This window comes from Sapajus apella, unplaced genomic scaffold (genome assembly GCF_009761245.1).
Source record: "Sapajus apella isolate SASKATOON/1434 unplaced genomic scaffold, GSC_monkey_1.0 scaffold46, whole genome shotgun sequence".
Lineage (NCBI taxonomy): Eukaryota > Metazoa > Chordata > Mammalia > Primates > Cebidae > Sapajus > Sapajus apella.
In genome coordinates, this window is record NW_022436986.1 from 3,040,290 (window position 1) to 3,061,665 (window position 21,376).

The 21,376-nt window shown below is 46.2% G+C and overlaps 1 protein-coding gene across 5 annotated transcripts in view; it reads left to right on the plus strand.

The window, feature by feature from the left end:
- The window catches only part of FRMPD1 (FERM and PDZ domain containing 1), a 102,701-nt gene that overhangs the window by 77,878 nt on the left and 3,447 nt on the right, over positions 1 to 21,376 (plus strand). For all 5 annotated transcript variants that reach the window (XM_032240101.1, XM_032240100.1, XM_032240102.1 and 2 more), the window contains 9 exons: positions 4,068 to 4,163; positions 9,818 to 9,943; positions 11,040 to 11,159; positions 12,390 to 12,526; positions 13,553 to 13,679; positions 14,227 to 14,322; positions 16,029 to 16,211; positions 17,246 to 17,390; positions 20,374 to 21,180. In XM_032240101.1, the coding sequence (XP_032095992.1) occupies positions 4,068 to 4,163; positions 9,818 to 9,943; positions 11,040 to 11,159; positions 12,390 to 12,526; positions 13,553 to 13,679; positions 14,227 to 14,322; positions 16,029 to 16,211; positions 17,246 to 17,390; positions 20,374 to 21,180 (1,837 nt within the window). The remainder of the gene's footprint in view (positions 1 to 4,067; positions 4,164 to 9,817; positions 9,944 to 11,039; positions 11,160 to 12,389; positions 12,527 to 13,552; positions 13,680 to 14,226; positions 14,323 to 16,028; positions 16,212 to 17,245; positions 17,391 to 20,373; positions 21,181 to 21,376) is intronic.

The following is a 21,376-nucleotide window of genomic DNA, read 5'->3' on the forward strand; positions in this document are numbered from 1 at the left end:
CTGAAGGTGATCTATTGATAATAATGCCAGTGGTGATGGGATTGCTTTTTATTTTTAAGAGCACATCATCTATTGAATCTCTATTATGTGACCTAACTTTGCGTGTACACAGTCCTTAGTTATCACAATGCCCTGCAAGGGAGGTGTTTTAACAAAAGGGGAAGCAGAGGCCTAGAGAGATTAAGACACTTAACCTCTAAGATCACAGAGCAAGAAAATGCAGGAGCCCAGGCTCACGTGACTTTAGTTCTTTGGTTTTTCACTATGACGTGCTGTCTAGTCCTTTTTAATATGGAGAGACCCAGGGTTGGGGGTTCAGAAGACAAATTTGTAATGGGAAAATGTGGCTAGAGTTTGTAATGTGGAGTGTTGGATAAAAGGCATATTTATTCATAATTTACACATTTCTTCCAGTAGTCTATAACTATTGCCATTCTGAATTTCTTAATATTAGACTTAGAAACTTTAAAGTCAAAACTTGTCCTTATCTGGTCTCCTCACATAGAGACCAGCAAAGGCCATGGGAGTAAGAAGGGGTGGGGGCTACCACCATTTTAACAAAGGATCCAGGTGACCTGGTCCACATCTACAGAGCCCTTATTTTCTACCTGCCCTGCTACTTAATAGAGCACACCTTCAGATAGACTTGAGTGAGAAAGGTAGACTTGTTCAGGAAGGGGCCAGTGGGAGGCCTAATGCTTTACTCAGAAAACACCTGTCAGTCAGCAATATTTGAGTCATGTCTGTGAAGTTGGATTGAGCCTCTTTAGAAAATTAAGTTTAGATTTGGCCTGGCGCACTGGCTGATGCCTGTAATCCTACCACTTTGGGAGGCCAAGGCAGGCCGATCACCAGGTAGTGATCGAGACCAGCCTGGCCAACATGGTGAAACCCCATCTCTACTAAAAATACAAAAATTAACTGGGCATGGTAGCACACACTTGTAGTCCCAGCTACTCGGGAGGCTGAGACAGGAGGAGCGCTTGAACCTGGGAGGCACAGGTTGCAGTGAGCCAAGATCACACCACTGCACTCCAGCGTGGGCTACAGGAGCGAGACTCCATCTCAAAAAAAAGAAAAAAGAAAATTAAGTTTAGATTCAACACATGACTCTTCGAGTCATGCACAGTGATGAGTAGTGAGGGTGAGAACCAGCTAGCATAATAGGTGGAGAGTAAAGGCACTACAGGTGTGGACAGGGTCACTTGGTTGATTTGTTTTAATGGCCATGACTTCCTATTCACTGCTGTCTATGTTGAGAGAACCATGTAAGGACAATTTTCACCTGAACTGGCTACAAAACTGGCTTTGAGTTTTGGTGGGGATGGGGAGTTTAAAGGATAAGGTTCTAAAAAGGTGTCTCCAGGAAGGCTTGGAAGGTTGGGGCACCTCAGGGAATCTTTGGGAGTCTCTGCATCAGTCACACAAGGCAGAGTTAGCAAAACCAGGAAGAGCTCATCCCTGTGACCTGCCTATTCCTCCTTTCAAGTGTTTAAAAGCTGATAAAATTGGCTATTAAACTTTTCCCCTTGGAACAGAGTAAGACTGCCTTAGGATACATAATCACTGTGTTAAGAAGGATCTGAAGTAGTAAACCGATATTTGAAATATATTTGACTTTGCTCACAGTTACACAAATACAAAGGAAAATATATTAAAAGGTATAACTTTATACTTAGCAAATGAGCAAAAATGGAGAAAAACTGTAAGCCCCAATGCTGAGAAAGTAATTACAGCCTTGTACTGCTGATGGCTTTATAAATTGGCTTAAATTTTTTGAGGTGGAAAAAACCAAAATTTAATGACTGCCATAAAAAATGACCCAGAGATTGCATTCCTATTAGTCAATACAATAATTTAAATGAAAATCCATATATTTAAAGATATCTTTAGTATCAACATTTTAAGTAGCTCCCAAAATGGAAAAAAATGCTCAATTGTCTAGGGCAGAAGAATTGTGAAATCAATTCTGATATTTCAACTCAATAGAATATTATAAAGCCATTAAAATTATAAAGCCCACCTAAAAATTGTATATGAAATGTGTATTGGGTAGAAAAATGAACATAGCATCATGCATATTAAATTATTGCAGCTCTCTAAAAACTTTTTACAGATACAGATAAAAATTGGAAGAAGCCTTAGGGGAAAGTAGGTGGTGGTAGTTATGTATTGTTGTTATGAATATATCTTTTGTAAACCTTTTAAATCACAAAGTACTAAGGAAAAAAATTCCCACTTGGGAAACCCCAAAATTAAGATTTCTAAACACCCAAAGCCACAGAATTAGGATGGCAGCAGAGTAAGCAATTTGAAATCCCTCATCCTGATGTAATGTGAAATGGCACTGGAATATGAACATCTTCCTTTTTCCTCCATAAAAATATTGTGTTTTTTAAAAAAGTTATAAACCCAGGAGACGGAGGCTGAAGTGAGCTGAGATCATACTACTGCACTCCAGCCTGGGCGACAGGGTGAGACTCTGTCAAAAAAAAAAAAAAGTTATAGAGAGTGACGATTGTGAGTCTTGCTTAGAAGATACAAGCACCTTTATATTTAGAAGATTCAATATTCTCATCTGAAAAACCTGAAAGGTTTTTTTGGAAAAAGATTATAAACTTTTTTTACTCAGGTGGGCTTTATACCCAAACTCTTTATAGAGATGAATGCAGGGGACCAATTCTAGCTCAAATCTTGGGTACTCTAAAATCCCTCTGTGCTTCTGGAGGACACCAGCCCCAAGGGTCCTTTGTATTTGCAAGCAAACACTCAGAAGTCTCTTCTTATGAGGGCTGGGAGATTCTCTAAAACCCTCTCCTGCCTCATCCCAGGAGCTCTAGCTGGCATGGGGCCACCAAACACAGACTAGTCCTGTGCCTTTTTCCCAAATAGCCCTACAAGAGTGGCAGAGTCCCTTAGGGGACCTCACACATCTAGGGTGATAGTTGGGGTGAGTGTATTGGAGAGCATCCCTCTGCCCTTTGGTGATATTTCATTATAGGGAATGCAACAATAAAATGAGGATAAGAGAGGCTCCCCTCCTCTCCCCATCCCACAACAGTCCCACAAGGTAGAGTCTCAGAATCTCTGAAAGGCCCATGTTGAACAGCATGCATGCTGGCCATCTGGCTTGCCAAATTGCCTCCCATAAGAGTGCAACCAGCAGTGAAATGTTAGCTGCCGGTCATGAGACATCACACAGGCTCGTGCGGTGCAATCAGTGTGCTTGTGGAAGGGCTCACTCTTCTCCACCATTTGTCATACCTAACAGTCCTCCTGGGTATCCCTGGACAATGCATGCGTGTGCACTGAAGAAATTCCCAAGTGCCAAGAAGCAATCCCTGACACGGTGAGGTTAGGGAGGATCCTACTCTCCAAACCAGGCAGGATCAGACAACCAAGGATTTGTCATACCCAGGGGCAGGAAAGGTGTGACTGGGATACAACAGGTCAGGCACAGTGGCTCATGCCTGTAATTTTACTATTTTGAGAGGCCAAGGCAGGCAGAACACTTGAGGCCAGGAGTCCGAGACCAGCTGGCCAACATGATGAAACCCCGCCTCTACTAAAAATACAAAAATTAGGCCGAACACAGTGGCTCAGGCCTGTGATCCCAGCACTTAGAGAGGCTGAGGTCAGTGGATCACCTGAGGTCAGGAGTTCAAGACCTGCCTGGCCAACATAGTGAAACCCCATCTCTACTAAAAAATACAAAAATTAGCCGGGCATGGTGGTGCATGCCTGTAGTCCCAGCTATTCGGGAGACTGAGACAGGAGATTTGCTTGAACCTGGGAGGCAGAAGTTGCAGTGAGCTGAGATCGTGCCACTGTACTCCAGCCTGGGCAACAGAGTGAGACTCTGTCTCAAAAAAATAAAGCTGGTGGTGGTGGCAGGTGCCTGTAATCCCAGCTATTTGTGAGGCTGAGGTGGGAGAATTGCTTGAACCCAGGAGGCAGAGGTTGCAGTGAGCAGAGATTGTACCACTGCCCTCCAGCCTCGGTAACAGAGTGAGACCCTGTCTCCAGAAGAAAAGAAAACAGGGATACAATACTTTTGTGTTTTACAGGGTAACTCTCTGCTGTGTATGCCCAACGTGCTCAAGCTATACTTGGAGAATGGACAGACCAAAGCTTTCAAGTTTGAAGCAAACACAACCGTGAAGGTATTAAGAATAAACTTGAACCTCTTTTCCCAGGAGAATGTTCTGGCTGCTAGGACCCTCCAGGCTTCTTGCCCTGCATCTGCCTTGGTGGTCCCACAAGCACCATGGTCCCTGTAATATGAGCTCCTATAGTAATAAGCCAAGTACCATGTTATCTCATTTAGTTGCACAACCACCCAGAAAGATGGTATTTTTACCATCATCTTAACTGGGTGGGGGTTAGAGGGTGGGAATCAGGAATTAGGGAGATTAAGTGACTTGCCAAAAGGTCAGATTAGAACTCCTAAACCTTCACCCATAACCACCAGGCTTGCCTGCTATTTGTCTGCTACTCTACCTGCTACCCCAAACACTAGAGCAGCTGAAAACCCAGGTGAGATGTCAGAAAAGTCCAGGCTCTGCCTCTTCTGTTCTTGTTAAAGTCAATTGGCTGGGCACAACGGCTCACACCTATAATCCCAGCACTTTGGGAGGCTGAGATGGGCGGATCACCTAAGGTTGGGAGTTTGAGATCATCCTGGCCAACATGGTGAAACCCTGTCTCTATTAAAAATACAAAAATTAGCCAGCACAGTGGCGTACGCCTGTAATCCCAGCTGCTCAGGAGGCTGAGGCAGGAGAATCATGTGAACCCAGGAGGTGGAGGTTACAGTGAGCTGAGATCATACCACTGCATTCCAGCCTGGGTGACAGAGCGAGATTCCGTTTCAAAAATAAATAAAAAATAAAAGTCAATTGAACTTATCCTTTACAAGTTTCCCCATATGAGATTCTGAGAGGGGTTACTGAGCTTAGTCAAGGGTGGTCTCTGTCTTCAGAAGTTCACAGTCTAGTTTAGGGAGGGTGGACATTCAGGGAATGCCCAATAGTCCACGGCAGGATGAAGTAAGGGCTGCGTGCAAGGTGAAGAGTACCATCTGTTCCAGCCTGTCCGGACATCAGACAAGGCTTGGGAAAGAAGCTGGACCTGCACTGAGCTTTGGAGGACAACTAAGATTTCAACAAGAGCCAGTAGGGACAGGGCAGTTGAGGGTAGGGTACATATCAATCAGAGAGTTACATGAACTAACGCAGAGAGCCAGAAAAATGGGCAATGCCCAGGAAATAGCAAACTATGTAGCAGGACTGGGGCACAGGCTGTATTCTTGTGGGAGGAGTGGCTGGGAAGGGCCTCAAATGCCAGGTAACAACAGAGCTTGACTTTTATCCATAGATAATAATGTACGGTGTCGACAGTTGTTGAACAAGGGAGTAAATAGTGTTAGAGTGAGGCTGCAGTGAAGAAGCAAAGTTGTTTGAACATAAAAACCGTGTAGGAGGAAACATTGAGCCCAGCTCTTCTGGTACAAGGTGGAGAGCAGGTTCAGGTAGGCCAGTGCCACTGCAGGTGATCAACAGTAGCCAAGACACACATGCACACACAGACATTCACACAGTACACTCACACACATGTACAATATACATACACCTACACGCACACATCTAGTGTTTCTCTCTGGCACCTTCATTTGGCAATTCCTACAGCTGCTCCAAATGCTCTATTCTATTTCGTCCTAAATGTGACTTAGAAGAAGCTGGAGAAGGGCTTTCTGAACCAGGGGAACTTCAAGCCTGGAGGAGGAAGGCGAGAGAGGAATAGACTTTAAGTGTTAACTACACACCAGGCACTCTTCCTGGGCACTTCCTTATATACAATCTCATTTAAGGCCCTAGCAACCTTGTGAAGTAACTAGTTATCCCCACTTTGCACATGAGAATACAGGCCCAAGAGGTCCAGAAGTTGTCAAGGTCAGCTAGCTCAGAACTGGCTTCAAACTTGGTCTGTTTTTGAACTCTGTGCTGGATCTTGTCACTCTGCCATTCTGCATAAAAGGGAAGTTTTGCAAATGAATTAGACAAGAGTTCTACTTTCGTCACCTTTGATCAAAGGGGTTACTGATTGGATTGGAATGGAAGAGTTCTTTAAAGCAAGTCTTCCTTTGGTGGTCAAAAGGACTTTGAGGTAATTTACAATAAAGGCCCACATTACAGGGAAATTAAACTTAAGATGTTAGAGAGAGTTGGGGAAATGAACAAGGACTTAGCCAGTATAGTACTGGTTAATCTTACTTATCTGTAGTAGCCAAATTTTTTTAAAGCAAAGCCTTTAGCTGTTTATGACACAGAGAGTAGTAGATATAAATAAATCTTAGGAGTGAAAAAAGGAAAAATTACGGTCAGTTCATCAGTGACTTCTCTTCCCCTTTCCCTTACCAAGGGAAGAAAAGTTATTGTATTAGAAAACCCTCTTTCTCTAAATCAGGAAAAAGAATATGTCATTTGACTGGTAAACATTTGTTGACACTTTGTGTGTGCCAGGCATTTCCGTATCATCAACAACTTGGCAATAAATTACCCAGGAGCCGGGTTCAGTGACTCACACCTGTAATCCCAGCATTTTGGGAGGCTGAGGCAGTTGGATCACCTGAGGTCAAGAGTTTGAGACCAGCCTGGCCAACATGGTGAAACCCTCTTTCTACTAATAATACAAAAATTAGCCAGGCATGGTGGTACATGCCTGTAGTCCCAGCTACTTGGGAGGCTAAGGCAGGAGAACTGCTTGAACCCAGGAGGCAAAGGTTGTAGTGAGCCGAGATTGCACCACTGCATTCCAGCCTGGACGACGAGAGCGAAACTCTGTCTCAAAAAATTAAATTAAATTAATAAACAAATGAATAAATAACCCAGGGTTATACTCTTAGGAAGCCTGGAGTCTTGGGGTGGGGCTAGGGTGAGGAGATGAGACCTGGACACAACCCACAGTGAAATGAGGTACAGTGTGCTTCAGATCATGAAAGGGGGACAGAAGCCATGTGGTACCAGCTCAGGGGAGAGCAACTTACAGCTGAGTGTCAAGAAAAGGCCTCTGGGGGAGTGGAGTGGTAGCCTGCATGGCAGACTCAGAAAGATAGATGGGCTTTTGACTGGAGTGGGCCAGGAGTGATGTGTGAAGGCAACATCCAGGCACGGGGAGCAGTGCCAACAAAGATCCAGAAATGGGCAAGTTTGACAAGTGCGTGGGGCTTGTGGGCAGAGTGCATTGGGATAAGCAGCAGAACGTAAAGTGGGAGAAGTGGGTTGGCACCTGATACCTTGAGAGCCTTGAATATTAAGCTGAGGAGTTTGTATTTTGGCCAGTGGGCCATCAAGAGCCACTGAACGTTCTTGAGCAAGGGAGAGCATGCTTAGTACAAGGCTTAGACAAATTCCTTAGATCAAAAGTCAGCAAACCTTCTGCAGTGGGCCAGACAGTGAATATTTTAGGTTTTGCAGGCCACAGGATCTCTGTCATAGTTATGCAACTCTGTCATTGTAGCAAATGCGCATGGCTATATTCCCACAAAACCTTAATTACAAAAATAGGCAGTGGGCTGGATTTGCTCCACAGGCTACGGTTTGCCAACCTTTGCTCTACATGCAAAGTGGGGAACAGCTGGGTGGCAGGAGAGTTCACAGGACATCCCTCTACAAAGCCCAGTGGAATGCATGAGCCCAAGCCGAGGTAGACGTGGGAGAATGGAGAAGAAGGGACAGAGTCAAGAGACAGGCTTTCCATCAGGGCCAGCACAATGCTGGGCACATGGTCAGCACTGAATTAATGGTATGGAGCTGCAGAAGTAAACAGCCCCTTCAGGACTAGTCACGGGGTAGTTATGGGGGGTGATGAACAAGTAGAGAGAGGATTCCGAATCGGGAGTCGTGAGAAGGAAGTAGCACCTAATGGTGCGGGACTTACTATGTTTGAGGTTCTGGCAGGACATTTATGATTTTTGTTTATTCACCAAGTGAAAGTTTGTGTGCATCTACTAAGTGCCAGGCACTGAATATACTGCTTAACAGAGCACAGCACAGGCAAGGCGCGCATTCTCAGAGAGTTTACCGTCTAGTGCGATGAAAGACAATAGGCAGGAGAACAGAGATTAGCAGTTGGCATGCATTGAATACTTACCATCTGCCAGGTACTGTTCTGAGTGCCTTCTATGGGGAAATCAATTCAATGTACACAACAACTCCCTATGAGATAGGTGTTAATATTTTTACCATTCTACAGATGGAAACACTGAGGCATGGAGAGAAGGAGCAATTATAGCTGGGAATTGGGAGCGTAGGTCTCAAACCCCATTCAATTAACTTTACCATGCTGTTAATTGAAGAAAATGATATTAAATAATGGTGAAGGAAATAAACAGGACACCGGGACACGGAATAACAGGGATGATTACATTTATGTACACTGGCCAGAGAAGGCCTCTCTAAGAGGTGACATTTGGGCTGAGACCCGAAGGAAGAGAAAGAAACAGACCTGGAAAGAGTAATTGGGAAAGTATACCAGGCAGAGGGAACAGCATGTGTGAATGCTCCGAGGCAGCAAAGACTTTGTGGTCACAGAGGGCTGTTCTAGTGAGCAAGAAGAGTGTGGCGTGGCAACCAGGATGTGTCAGCACAGCATTCACGACCATTCTGTCCCATCAGCCACTCTCAAAAGTAGGCATTATTGTCCTCTATTTTGAAGAAGAAGTGACTGAGGTTCAGAAGTGTCCCTCAGTTGTAGGCAGATGTGATGGCTCACGCCTGTAATCCCAGCACTTTGGAAGGCTGAGTTGGGCAGATCACCTGAGGTTGGGAGTTTGAGACCAGCCTGGCCAATATGGTGAAACCCCGTCTCTACTAAAAATACAAAAATTAGCTGGGCATGGCAGCGCACACCTGTAATCCCAGCTACTTGGGTGGCTGAGGCACGAGAATTGCTTGAACCAGGGAGGCAGTGGCTGCAGTGAGCTGAGATTGTGCCATTGCACTCCAGCCTGGGTGACAGAGCGAGATTCTGTCTCAAAAAAAAAAAAAAAAAAAAAGAGACGTTTCCCTCAGTTGCATAGTGAGTGGGTAGTGGGAATCTATCTAGTAAGCAGTCAAAGATACAGACTGGGAGCCTGGCCAACATGGTGAAACCCCATCTCTAATAAAATACAAAAATATTAGTCTGGTATGGTGGCACACACCTGTAATTCTAGCCCTCTTGGAGGCCAGATCACTTGAGGTCAGGATCACTTGAGATCAGGAGTTAGAGACCAGCTTGGGCAACATGGCAAAACCCCATCTCTACTAAAAATAGAAAAATTATCTGGGCATGGTGGCACATGCCTGTCATCCGAGCTACCCAGGAAGCCGAAGCAGGAGAACTGCTTGAACCCAGGAGGCAAATGTTGCAGTGAGCCAAGATTGCACCACTGCACTCCAGCCTGGGAGACAGAGCAAGGCCCTGTCTCAAAAAACAAAACAAAAACAACAACAACAAAAAACACCAGACTGGGAACTCCAGAGAGAGAATAAGTCTAGAGACATAGGAGAGAGGCAGAAGCCTCCACTGGATGGGTTCAGCTTTCCAAGTAAAGCAAGACAGGGTGGCTATATGGGTGGCAATGGAGCTTAAGAAGAGGGGAGCTGCAGCTGCAGGTTCATTAGGGGCCTGATGAGTGGGGCCAGATTCCTACCTAAGTCGGCAGTGGGCCCATCAGTGCAGACTTTTCTCTCCCTAGCTGCACTGAGGAATGGCAGGAAGGTCAGGGAAGTCCTCCCTGTTCCTTGAGTAACCCCTGTACCTCTCTGCCTGCTAGGACATCATCCTCACTGTGAAGGAGAAGCTGTCCATCCGAAGTATCGAGTACTTTGCACTGGTCCTGGAAGAGCAGTACAGCATCTCCCGGCTGCACCTGCTGCATGAAGAGGAACTCATCCAGCAGGTAGGAAGGACTGGCCGCTTGCTCCGGGGAGGCATGGGCTGGACTGCACAGCTCAGCCAGAACCTCTGGGGACAGGGCTCAGCCTGTCTGCATGTTTGATGCACTTTCTCTTGCCCCAGAAGGTACAGAGCTCACTCAGCCTGGGGGTTATGGGACAAGAATCGGCCTGATTTTCATCTACTAGTATGAGGTAGGCAGGACACAGGTTTAAGGTTCCCATTTTGCAGATGTGGAGACAAAGGCTTAGAGAGGGAAGGTGATGTCCCCAAGGTAACACAGCTGATAGAACCCTGATCTTCTGCTTCTAGCTCTGATGATCTTCCCTTGCACCTGCTGCCTTTGAGGTGTTAGGGAAGCATTTGTTGCTGCATCTAAGCCCTTCCTGTGGGACTTACCTCCCTGATATGGTTCCTGATGGTAGAACAGGGCAAACACAGCCAAACGGCCTATACCACTCAATCTCCCAACTTTTTAAAGCTAAACACAAGTTAATTCAACAAATCTTTGTTGAGTCTGTTACAAAGATGAGGAGGATTTTAGCAGTTGAAAATGAGTAAGATGTAACCTCATAAAAGCCACCCTGAGCATTCCTCTTTGTAGATGAATTCTTACCCAATGCACTCACCTATTAGAAGGTTAACTGCTTGCAGGCATTTTAATGGCTTTTATTCCATTTGCACTGGGAAAGAAAATAAAATTAAATCCCTAAGATAGTTTAAGTGAAATAAAGTAAGGTGCAGGATGGTATGTATACTATATTACTATTTGTGGAAGAGAAAAGAATAGACACATATTGAAACACGATAATGCTCTCTGGAAGGGGCACACAAGAAAGTGGAAACAGGAGTTTCCCTGGGAAAGGGAAATTGAGGGTGGGTGAGTGGGAAATGGTGGCCTTTTGAACCTTTTACATTTTATACCCATGAGAAAGAAAGTCAAAGTAGGAGCAAAGGTCTCTGTCTGTCTTGGGAAGCACTAGAATTGACTTCTCTGGGGACTGTCTTTCACTGTCTGTGTTTTACAGAGTAGTTTTGTGGAATGGCTGCAAGGACAAAGGTGGTTAGAAGATTAACAGTGTCTCCCTTACCCAACGCAGGTGGTAGAAAGGGAGGAGTCACATGACTACCGCTGCCTCTTCAGGGTATGCTTTGTTCCCAAGGACCCCCTGGACCTCCTGAAAGAAGACCCCGTGGCCTTTGAATACCTCTATCTGCAGGTGACTGGGTCTGTGCTTCCCAAAATAACAGTGTTTGTGCTCAAAGATGGCGCACTGGGTTATTTTGAACGTAAGCTCAAGGCAATTAAACAACTCCTTGGTAGGGATTATCTTTATCTGAAGGAGAATGGGCCTGACCATTGCTCAGCATTCCCTTTCTCATCACTGAATTGCTGTGTTAGCAGATTTGCAATGTAAGAATGAAATTCATGCTCAGTCCTCAGTGTAGACGATACATTTTCTAATACTATTTTAGGATCTTTAGAATTACAGTTTTTATTGCTAAAAGAGGCCTTAGTGCTTCAAAGCCTCATTTTAGAATGATGACACTGAGTCTTGGAAAGGTCATGTGATTTGCCTGGGTCACCCACTTAGTGGCAGAACCAAAACCTGGCTCTTGATCTGTGGCCTGGTGCTCTGTCTATTCTGCCTCCTTAGATGAGAGTTATTATGTCATTTTTATTCTGATGAAAAAGAATCATTTGGAGCCGAGCACGACGGCTCACACCTGTAATGTCAGCACTTTGGGAGGCCAAGGCAGGTGGACCACTTGAGTTTGAGACCAGCCTGGCCAACATGGTGAAACCCTGCCTCTATCAGGCATGCAAAAAATGAGCCAGGCTTGGAGGCATGCACCTATAGTTCCAGCTACTCAAGAGGCTGAGGTGGGAGAATCATTTGAACCCAGAGGTGATGGTTGCAGTGAGCTGAGATCATACCACTGCACTCCAGCCTGGGTGACAGAGTGACATTCTGTCTCCAAAAAAAAAAAAAGAAAAAAAAGAAAAAGATTCATTTGGCAGATATCACCATTTTACAGATGAGATGACTGAGACTAGGTGGGTGGGCCTGCCTCAAGTCTTACAGAAATGATGGCAGAAAATAATAATAACAGTAACAGCAACCACAATGCCATCTTGTGGTTGCTATTATAAACCACAATACTTTATGTTTGTATAATACTGTGTGCCTTATACCTGCTTTCATATGCATTATCTAATTTGAGCCTCACAGAAACCATGTAAGGTAGATTTTACTATCCTCATCTACCAATGGAAGACACCAAATGCTCAGAGAGTCTTAGTAACTTAACCAAGGTCACACAGCCAAGAACTGTGAGACCCAGCTCTCAAAGCTGAGCCCCTGGTCCTGCTGCCTTTCACCTGAGACAATGAGGGGACACAATGTGTCTTCTTCTGTTTCCCATCTGCTCTGTCCCATCTCTTCTAGAGCTGCAGCGATGTGCTCCAGGAACGCTTTGCTGTAGAAATGAAATGTAGCTCTGCACTCCGACTCGCGGCCCTGCACATCCAGGAGCGGATCTACGCCTGTGCCCAGCCACAGAAGATCTCTTTAAAGTATATAGAGTGAGTGGCAGGGGATGGTAGCTGCATTGCATTTATAACTTGCTGGCCCCTAGCCAGGAGGGCCAGATGCCACAGAAAGCAGATAGTCACCCACCTACCCATCTATCTGTCTGTTGTCTTTCCATCCATTTCCCTCTGCATCCTCTCTAATTGGACCTGGCTTCCCCAGATGTCTGAACCTGGTTGCTCTCTCTTGTACAGAAGCCAACTCCAGATGGAACAACACAGGATCCCCTTGCAAATTCCAAGTTCCTGGGAGGATGTCTTGGGAAATCAGTTGCCAGCATCAGTGTTAAGCTTTTCTAAGGGTGGGAATGCTTTGGAAATCAGTTTTTCCCATGGATATGAACCAGTTCCTATTGCATTATGTCTCCACAAGGGCAGTTTCAAATCCTAGGATTCCAGCACCTTCTGATTCGTAGCTTAGAATTGTTCTGGACAGCATCAATCAGGTTTGCTAAGCCCCTTCCCAGATCTCAGCCCTGTCCTGCCTGAGCATCAAAATCAGATGGGGAATCATTTTTTAAAATACAGCAGATCCTTGGCTCTACCCCTTATGTACTGAGTCCAATCTCTAGAAGTGGGGCCTGAGAGTCTGTATTTTTAGCAAGTTTCTGGGGGATTTTGAGGCTGCTAGGCTGGCACCATTCTGAAGCTCGGCTTAGGGCATTCACAGGAGCTCTGTGTTGCCCCACGAGAGTGTGTTGTACATATGCTGTCATTATTTGCGACGCATTTTATAGTGAAAAAAATTGAGAACTCCTGCTCTGATTGGTAGAGTGTCACATCACACCAAGAGTAATGTGCTTTCGGAATGATCAATGGGGTTTAATTCCTGAATGCCTGCGGCGATTTTTGTGGAGAGTGTGTGTATGTGTGTGTGTGTGAGAAAAAGAGGAGGAGAAAGTGGCTTGTAATTGCTGTATTATGGGAATGCTAAGTACTGAATCAAATGTAATTATGCTCTTTATTAGAGCCAAGTACACTGTAGAAATGGGCCTCCTTGTCTCCAATGTCTCATGGCAGGAAAGACTGGGGAATAGAGAACTTTATATCTCCAACTTTACTCCGAAACATGAAAGGCAAAGACATCAAGAAAGCCATTAGCTTCCACATGAAGAGGAACCAGAATTTGCTGGAACCCCGACAGAAGGTAATGAAGGTGCCTCTGCCGACCCACCCAGCTAACTGCTGTGAAACCTTGGGGAAAATATTTTCTTTATATATATATATATGTATGTGTGTGTGTGTGTACATGTGTGTGTGTATATATGTGTATGCATGTGTATATATACGTGTGTGTGTATATATATATATATATTTAAGTTCTTGATTACATGGGTAGAATGTGTAGGTTTGTTACAAAGGTATACACATGTCATGGTGGTTTGCTGCATCCATCTCCTTGTCATCTACACTAGGTATTTCTCCTAATGTTATCCCTTCCCAATCCCCCTACGCTCTGCTATCCCTCCCCTAGCCTCCCCCCACCCCCAAACAGGCCCCCGTGTGTGATGTTCCCCCTCCCTGTGTCCATGTGTTCTCATTGTTCAGTACCCACTTATGAGTGAGAACATGTGGCGTTTGGTGTTCTGTTCTTGTGAAAAACATTTTCAACATTACCTGGATTTTAGGCCAATGTAAAGCCCTGACTTCGAGTTTTTTGTTTTTTTTTTGTTGTTGTTGTCGTTGTTTTTAAGCAACTTATTTCTGCTGCCCAGCTACGTTTAAATTATCTACAGATCCTCGGAGAACTCAAGACATATGGTGGAAGAATCTTTAATGCTACTTTAATGGTGTGTATTAGAGAACTGTGAAATCCTACTGACGTAAGGGACCTTAGAGATCCTCAGAAAATCAATGTATCTTTTAGCCTAAAATTCCTAAGGATTCTGTCATGTACTAGAATTTGTTTGGGAAACTAAATAGTACCCTACTGGAAAATATTCATCATGCCATTGCTTGGTGCTACCCCTATGATACTAGGGGAAGCCAGGCTGAATAAGACGAGATTTCCATCCTTGAAGGATGAAGCAACCTACAAAGCCAGGAGACAGGTTTAGGCCTATTGCTGAGGAATTTGGAGACAGAAGGCAGCACTGCTTGCTTCAGGGTAAGTATAGGAAGGAGAAGGGATTGAGGAAAGAGGCAAGAGGAAGCCTGAATTTGGCCAGACTTCAGTAGAGAGGAAAAGGCATTCTGGGTTGGAAGGGAACAGTAAGCAGTTCACTCTGGAGCTTTGGGTGTATGAGGGTGAAGAGGAAAGTTGGAAATCATGAAAGAAAACTAAGAGTGTTCAACTGCCAAGCTGAGGCTCTGATTGTTCAGAAGAAGGGAGGAATGAAGGGTGGGGCTGAGAAGGGAGAGGAGAAGCGGAAAAGCCCTCTGCTCCCTTCCCATTCTTCCGCCTGCCTCTTTTTTTGGAGCCTAGGCCTAACGCGTGTGCTGTGAAGCAGTCAGTGTCTAGGGGGCGTGGTTTAAGAGCACTTTCCTTCGGCACTGTCAGCCCCAGAACTCTGCAGCACAAAACCAATTTACCAATTAGAGTGGGGTTTTAACAAAAGGACTTTTAACCAAAGTCCTTTCAAAAGATTTGGTGTGCTTCTGTCATTTACAGTGATGGACCAATGTAATCAGATTGCTAACCTAACAATGTAGATGAGAATCAGTACTTTGAAAGAAAGGAAGAGCATCAGATAGTTAGGCAAAAGGGAAACATAGATGGATTCTTTGTTTAAGTAGAAGACCCAAAAGGTGGAAAAGCAACTAGATCACAGAAATGAAATTTTGAAGGTACCAGACAAACTTCCCAATTTTTCCAAGGGCTAATTCTGCCCTCTCCCAGCTGTCCAGTTCCAGTCCCCAATCTCCCTTTACCTTTCTTGTCTAAGGAAAGAACTGGCAGTGGGAGAAGCAACCAACTACATTGAACTGGTTCAGGGTGCTTGCTGGGCACTGCGGGTTACAAATAAAGATAAAGGCAGACTCTGTTGTCAAGGAACTTAACGTGGAAAATGAGACTTGGATACAAATAATTAAAATAAGAAGTCATAAGTGCTCAGTGCTAGTAGAGAAGTAAGAGGAAGTGGGACAGGAACAACAGAGAGAAAAGGGACATTGGCTTCAGGAGGCTGAGATCAGGCAGATGCTTTCCACAGGCAGTAGGTTTTGATGTAAGCTTTTAAAGAAGGATCAGGATTTAAATAGGAAAAGATGGCAGGGAAGGGATTCAAAGAGCAGGAAGATAGATATATAGATGTGAAAATACAGATGTGTTTATGGCTGTGGCTTAGGGCTGTATTGGAAAGAGTTTTGGGGGAGATAAATTTACACTTAGATTTAGCTGTTGACGGGGCCCAAGCTAGCAATAGTCGAGGGGAGTAGTGGTTAGGAGCTGAAGTAGGAATCAAGGAGCTTGCAGAGGGAGGTATTATCTCTTACATGTGAAATGTATTTTCACTAGCTTGTGAATGGAAAGTAATTCCCCTTCCACCCTCTGCAGTTACAGGATAGAGAATCCTACATTGCCCTTCTAGTTGGAGCCAAGTATGGGATTAGCCAGATTATCAACAGCAAACTTAACATCATGTCCACATTGGCAGAGTTTGCAAGCATCAGCCGCGTAGAGCTGACAGAAGAGTCTGAGAAAGTGGGCATGGTCAAAGTGTATCTTCAGGATGTCAAGGTAACACAATGGGGAGAGATTCTGAATTCAACTGCTGGAATTTGGGGCCAAATAGGAGCCAGGCTAATTTATCTGAGTTTAAAATAATAATAAAGTCTAATGTTCAATATCTGCTTAAGAGTATGAATTGTCCCTCCTGTTCTATCAAAGGGAAAGTGGTAAATGGTACATTTTTCTGAAGAGGTCCTAAAAGGTTTTTTTGTATAAACTGAGATGGACCATGTGCTTTCCTGTTGGGTTTAAAAACGTAGATGGAGAACACTAGAGGATTTTGTCACATGCATGGGACCAGATGGCTGCCCAAAAGCTTTGAGTGGTGGGCATTAAAATAGGTAAATAGTGGGCTGGTCGTGGTGGCTTATGCCTGTAATCCCAACTACTTGGGAGGCTGAGGCAGGAGAATTGCTTAAACCCAGGAGGCAGAGGTTTCAGTGAGCAAAGATCATACCACTGCACTCCAGCCTGGGCAACAAGAGCAAAACTCTATCTCAAAACAATAAAAAATAAAAATAAGGGTAAATAGTGCAGGGTACCTCCTAAGCCTCTCTGGAAGGTCTTACTTTTATCCTGCCCGCCTTTGATTTAGTCCCAACATACTCAAGAGTGGTGCTTTATTCTTCTTATCCCTCTCTCCCTCATTCTCCACTTGTTCTTGCTCCTTTTTCTTTTTTAAGTCAAGTCTTGAAAAGTCCCCATTGAAGTTTGGGGATGGGGGCGATGGGGCAGTTTGGATATAGGGCTGGGGTAGAGGATGAGGAGGCAGAAGACACATGTAGATTGGGTGGGAAGAACCTACTGCATGTGTGAGTGTGTGTGTATGTGCAGGTGCACACACGTGATGGTGTCTGTGTATGAGTACATGAATATCCTCATTTAAAGCCTTGCAAGTGAGAATATGGGGCACGGGGAGACCTGCCTGTGGACCATGGCCAGATTTACGTGGAATCTCTCGTTGGTCCCACGTGGCTTTGTTGTCAGTCTTCAGACTGTCCCTTGGTCCTTAATAAACATGAGACTTCTCTTTGCTTTCAAAGGTTCTGACTTTGCTGCTGGAATCCAACAGTGCAAAAGACTTAGCCTGCCTGATTGCTGGGTACTACAGGCTGCTGGTTGACCCAGTTACCTCAATTTTCCTCTGGCCTGGAAACAAACAAGTGCACCGGGTATCTGCAGAAGAAGGTGAGGCACTGAGACTTGTCCCAGTAAGGACAGGCCCCTTTCACTGGCCTTGTAGGTAAGGGCGGCCTAAAGGGAGGTGGTGAATTGAATTAAGCCGAGACTTCAGCTCAAGTGGATGGGAGCTATTTCTCTGCTTATTTCCTAGTAAACAGTTGATCTTTCATAAATACTAAACCAAGAAGGTTTCTTTGTATCTGAAATTTCCCTGAAACCAAGGAATGCTGTGGAAGAGCTCTAGTTCCCTGCAGTACTTCCTAAGATCATCCCTCAGATTCACTGTTTTACTATTATTTCTCAGCCAGGCATCGTGGCTCATGCCTGTAATCCCAGCACTTTGTGAAGCCTAGGTAGGTGGATCGCCTGAGATCAGGAGTTCGAGACCAGCCTGGCCAACATGGTGAAATTCCATCTCTACTAAAAATACAAAATTAGGCTGGGTGTAGTGGCTCACACCTTTAATCCCAGCACTCTGGGAGGCCAAGGTGCACGGATCACGAGGTCAGGAGTTCTATGCCAGCCTGACCAACATGGTGAAACCCTGTCTCTACTAAAAATACAAAAATTAGCCTGGCATGATGACACATGCCTGTGGTGTGTGCCACCAAAAAAAAAAAAAAAAAATAGCCAGATGCGGTGGCTCAAACCTGTAATCCCAGCTACTTGGGAGGCTGAGGCAGGAGAATCGCTTGAACGCAGGAGGTGGAGGTTGCAGTGAGCCAAGGTCACGCCATTGCACTCCAGCCTGGGCAACAATAGTGAAATTCCATCTCAAAGATCACAATTATTTCTCATCAAAAAGAGATGTCACTTATTTCTCATCAAAAAGAGATGTCATTTAAGTAGATGACCTGGCTTCTCTTCTATACCCATGCACTCTTTTGTAATCTCTTGAAGTATAAAATAACTTCTCTGCAAGGGAGGTAAGACAGTTTCCCAGGCCAGCTCCCAGTTTCTGTCAGACTTTTGCTTCAGCACCATTGGTGTAGCATGTCCCCAGGGCTATGCTGATAAATGTTTAACAGCTCCCTGCACGGGGAAAAAGGATTTGAAGGAATTGCCCAATTCCATGGTGTCAACACTCTCACCATGAGTAATTTCAGGCTACCACGATGTGTTGTCACCACATGTGGAGATGAGAAGAGGTGATTAGTAACACACCATTGTAACATGTTTCCTCTATATGGATAAAGTAGAAATCATCTTAAGAGACTAGGTATTCATAAAATAAAGTAAAACAGTTAGAAAGTGACAAATTTGGAGTATCTCTTACCTTAGTTTTATTTTTTTTTTTAATTTTTTTTTTTTAGAGGAAGTCTCTCTCTGTCACCCAGGCTGGAGTATGGTGGTATAATCTTAGCTCACTGCAACCTCTACCTCCTGGGTTCAAGTATTCTGCTGCCTCAGGCTCCCAAGTATCTGAGATTACAAACACATGCCACCAGGCCCGGCTAATTTTTGTGTTTTAGTAGAGACGGGGTTTTGCCATGTTGGTCAGGCTGGTCTCGAACGCCTGACCTCAAATGATCTGCCCACCTTGGCCTCTCAAAGTGCTGGGGTTACAGGTGTGAGCCACTGCGCCTGGCCTGTTACCTTTGTTTTTACACAATGTACTCAGGGAGACAAGATGGAGTGGGAACAGGGCTGTTGTGGAGGGGCTGGGGAGACCACTGCTGCCTGTCAGAGAAAGAGCTCTAGATGAAGAGGTATTGCAAATCAATCTTGAAGAACATGGTGGAGTTAACCAGGCATGGAAAGGAACACAGATCATTCAAGGCCAAGGGGGCCTGGAGGAATGACACAGGAAAAGGCCGTGACCTGAAAGAAACTCTCCCTATGTGTGGCTGGAGCATGGCGAGGAAGGCTGCCATGGGGGACTGGGTGCCTGAGGAGGGGCTGGACCATATTGCAAGAAGGGAAAAGGGAGGTGGTGAAAAGAGAGAGGAGCCCCACCATGAAAAGGGCAGCTAGACTGCAGAGGAGGCCTCGGGGCCATTCTGTGAGGGGGACACTGGACTGAAGAGGAGGGGTCAAGACCATCCTGTTGGGTGGCACTAAGCTGCAGAGGAGGGTCCAGGGCCATCCTGGGAGGCGGGAAAGAGCCTGCGGAGGAGGCCTTAGGGCCAATCTTTGAGGGAAGGGAGGACTAACTGCGGGTGAGGGGCCAGGGCCGTCCTGTGAGAAGGGCAACAAGGCCAAATAGCGAGAGTCTGTAACTTGTGGGAGAGGTCAGGCTTGTCCCCGTAGGCAGGGGTAGCCATCAGAGGGTTTAAGCAGGGTGTGATGAGGTCAGAGAGAAGTCTGAGAAAGATCACTCTGGAGGCTAACAGGGAAAAAGAGATTGCAACCTGCCTCAGGACTCCCCACCCTCCTACCATCAGTCCTTCCTGGGAACCTGCCACTGGATGAGTTTTCACTGTCCTACAAGGCCCATAGCACCCGGGGATCCAGAAGGCCAGGCTTTAGAATGGTGCCAGCCTAGCAGACTCATACTCCCCATAAAATTGCTAAAAATACAGATTCTCAGGCCCTACTTCTAGAGATTTGACTCAGTACATCACGGGCAGGGCCAAGGATCTGTGGTATTTTAAAAATATGATTCCCCATCTGACTTGGATGCCCAGACAGGACAGAGCTGAGGTCTGGGGAGGGGCTTACCAAACCTGGGCAGCGCTGCCCACGCAAAGAGGAATCAAAGTAAATACCACATTTCCATGAACAGACAGGTCTCCCCGGAGGTGGGGATGGAGTTAATCCAGCCTCCTCTAGCTCAGAGCGATGTGGGACAGGTGGTCTGATAGCGTGGAGGGAACAGGGAAGCGGGAGTCCCTCGGATCCTATGTTCATCAGTATAGCACGATCTTAGGTTGGCCACCCCGTGGCCCTCCGTTTTCTCGTCTGTCAGGGTTGGGTGGGGGTCGAGGGGCTGGAAGGACACAGGCCGGAGAACTCTGTTTTGTAACCCTTGGTGTGCCCTGTGTTGCAGGCTATGAGTCCAGGGCCTGCAGTGACTCAGAGGAGTCCTCTGAGGTGGACTGCGTTCTTGAGCCTCTCTCCGACAGGCGCCTGGTGAAGCTGGGACCCTGCAGATCGCTCATAAAGGAGGAGCAGCCTCCTGGGAACAGCCCCACACCTGAGGTGGCGAGGAAGGGCCCAAGCACCTGCGGGGCCAGCAGCATGACAGACAGTGCCGAGTCCGAGGCATCCGACTCAGCTAACACCGAGAGCCGCGGCTACAGGACCAGTGGCTCGAGCGAGTCCATGGACGCTCTGGAAGAGGATGACTTAGACACCTGCTCCTCTAGCCGGTCCGCCTTCTTCCACTTCGGCTCACCAGGCCTCCCGGAGAGCATTGATTCTGACAGCCAGGAGCAGAGGAGCAGGACTGAAACCAGTGGCTTCCTCTGCCTCCTGGACCTGGCCCAGAGAGCCAACCCCCAGTGCCAGAAGACAGAGCTTTCTGAGAGTGCCACTCCGGAGACATTTGGCTGGGCAGCAGAACTGAGCACAGTCAGGCTGGACCCCAGGCTGTATGAAGGCAGCCACGCCGACTACTACAGCCTGTGCTCCAGCGTCTCCCCGGCCAGCCACCCGAGCGACAGTTCTGAGAGCACAGCTTCCCGGCAAGGGGGCGCCCTGCCAGCCTGGGGTCAGCAGTGCTGGACCGAGGCCCAGTCCAGCTCCATGCTGGAATCCCTGGCCTTGCACCCACCACTAGCCTTTGAGGATGGCAGCTCAGATGAGGAATACTATGATGCTGCTGATAAGCTTACTCCCCCAGGCCCGCCCTCAGGTGAGCCCTCCCGTGCAGGTCTGCAGACCCGGCAGGCAGCCCCTGAGTACCTCCCAGGGGCCAAGGCCCAGAGCCAAGCTTAAGAGGAAGACTCACGAGTAAAATAGGATCCCTGTCCACTTCTGAGGAAGTAGATCCAGATTCTGTGGACCAAATTTTAGGCATTATGGCAGCGCTGCAAGGGAGGTTCAGAGAA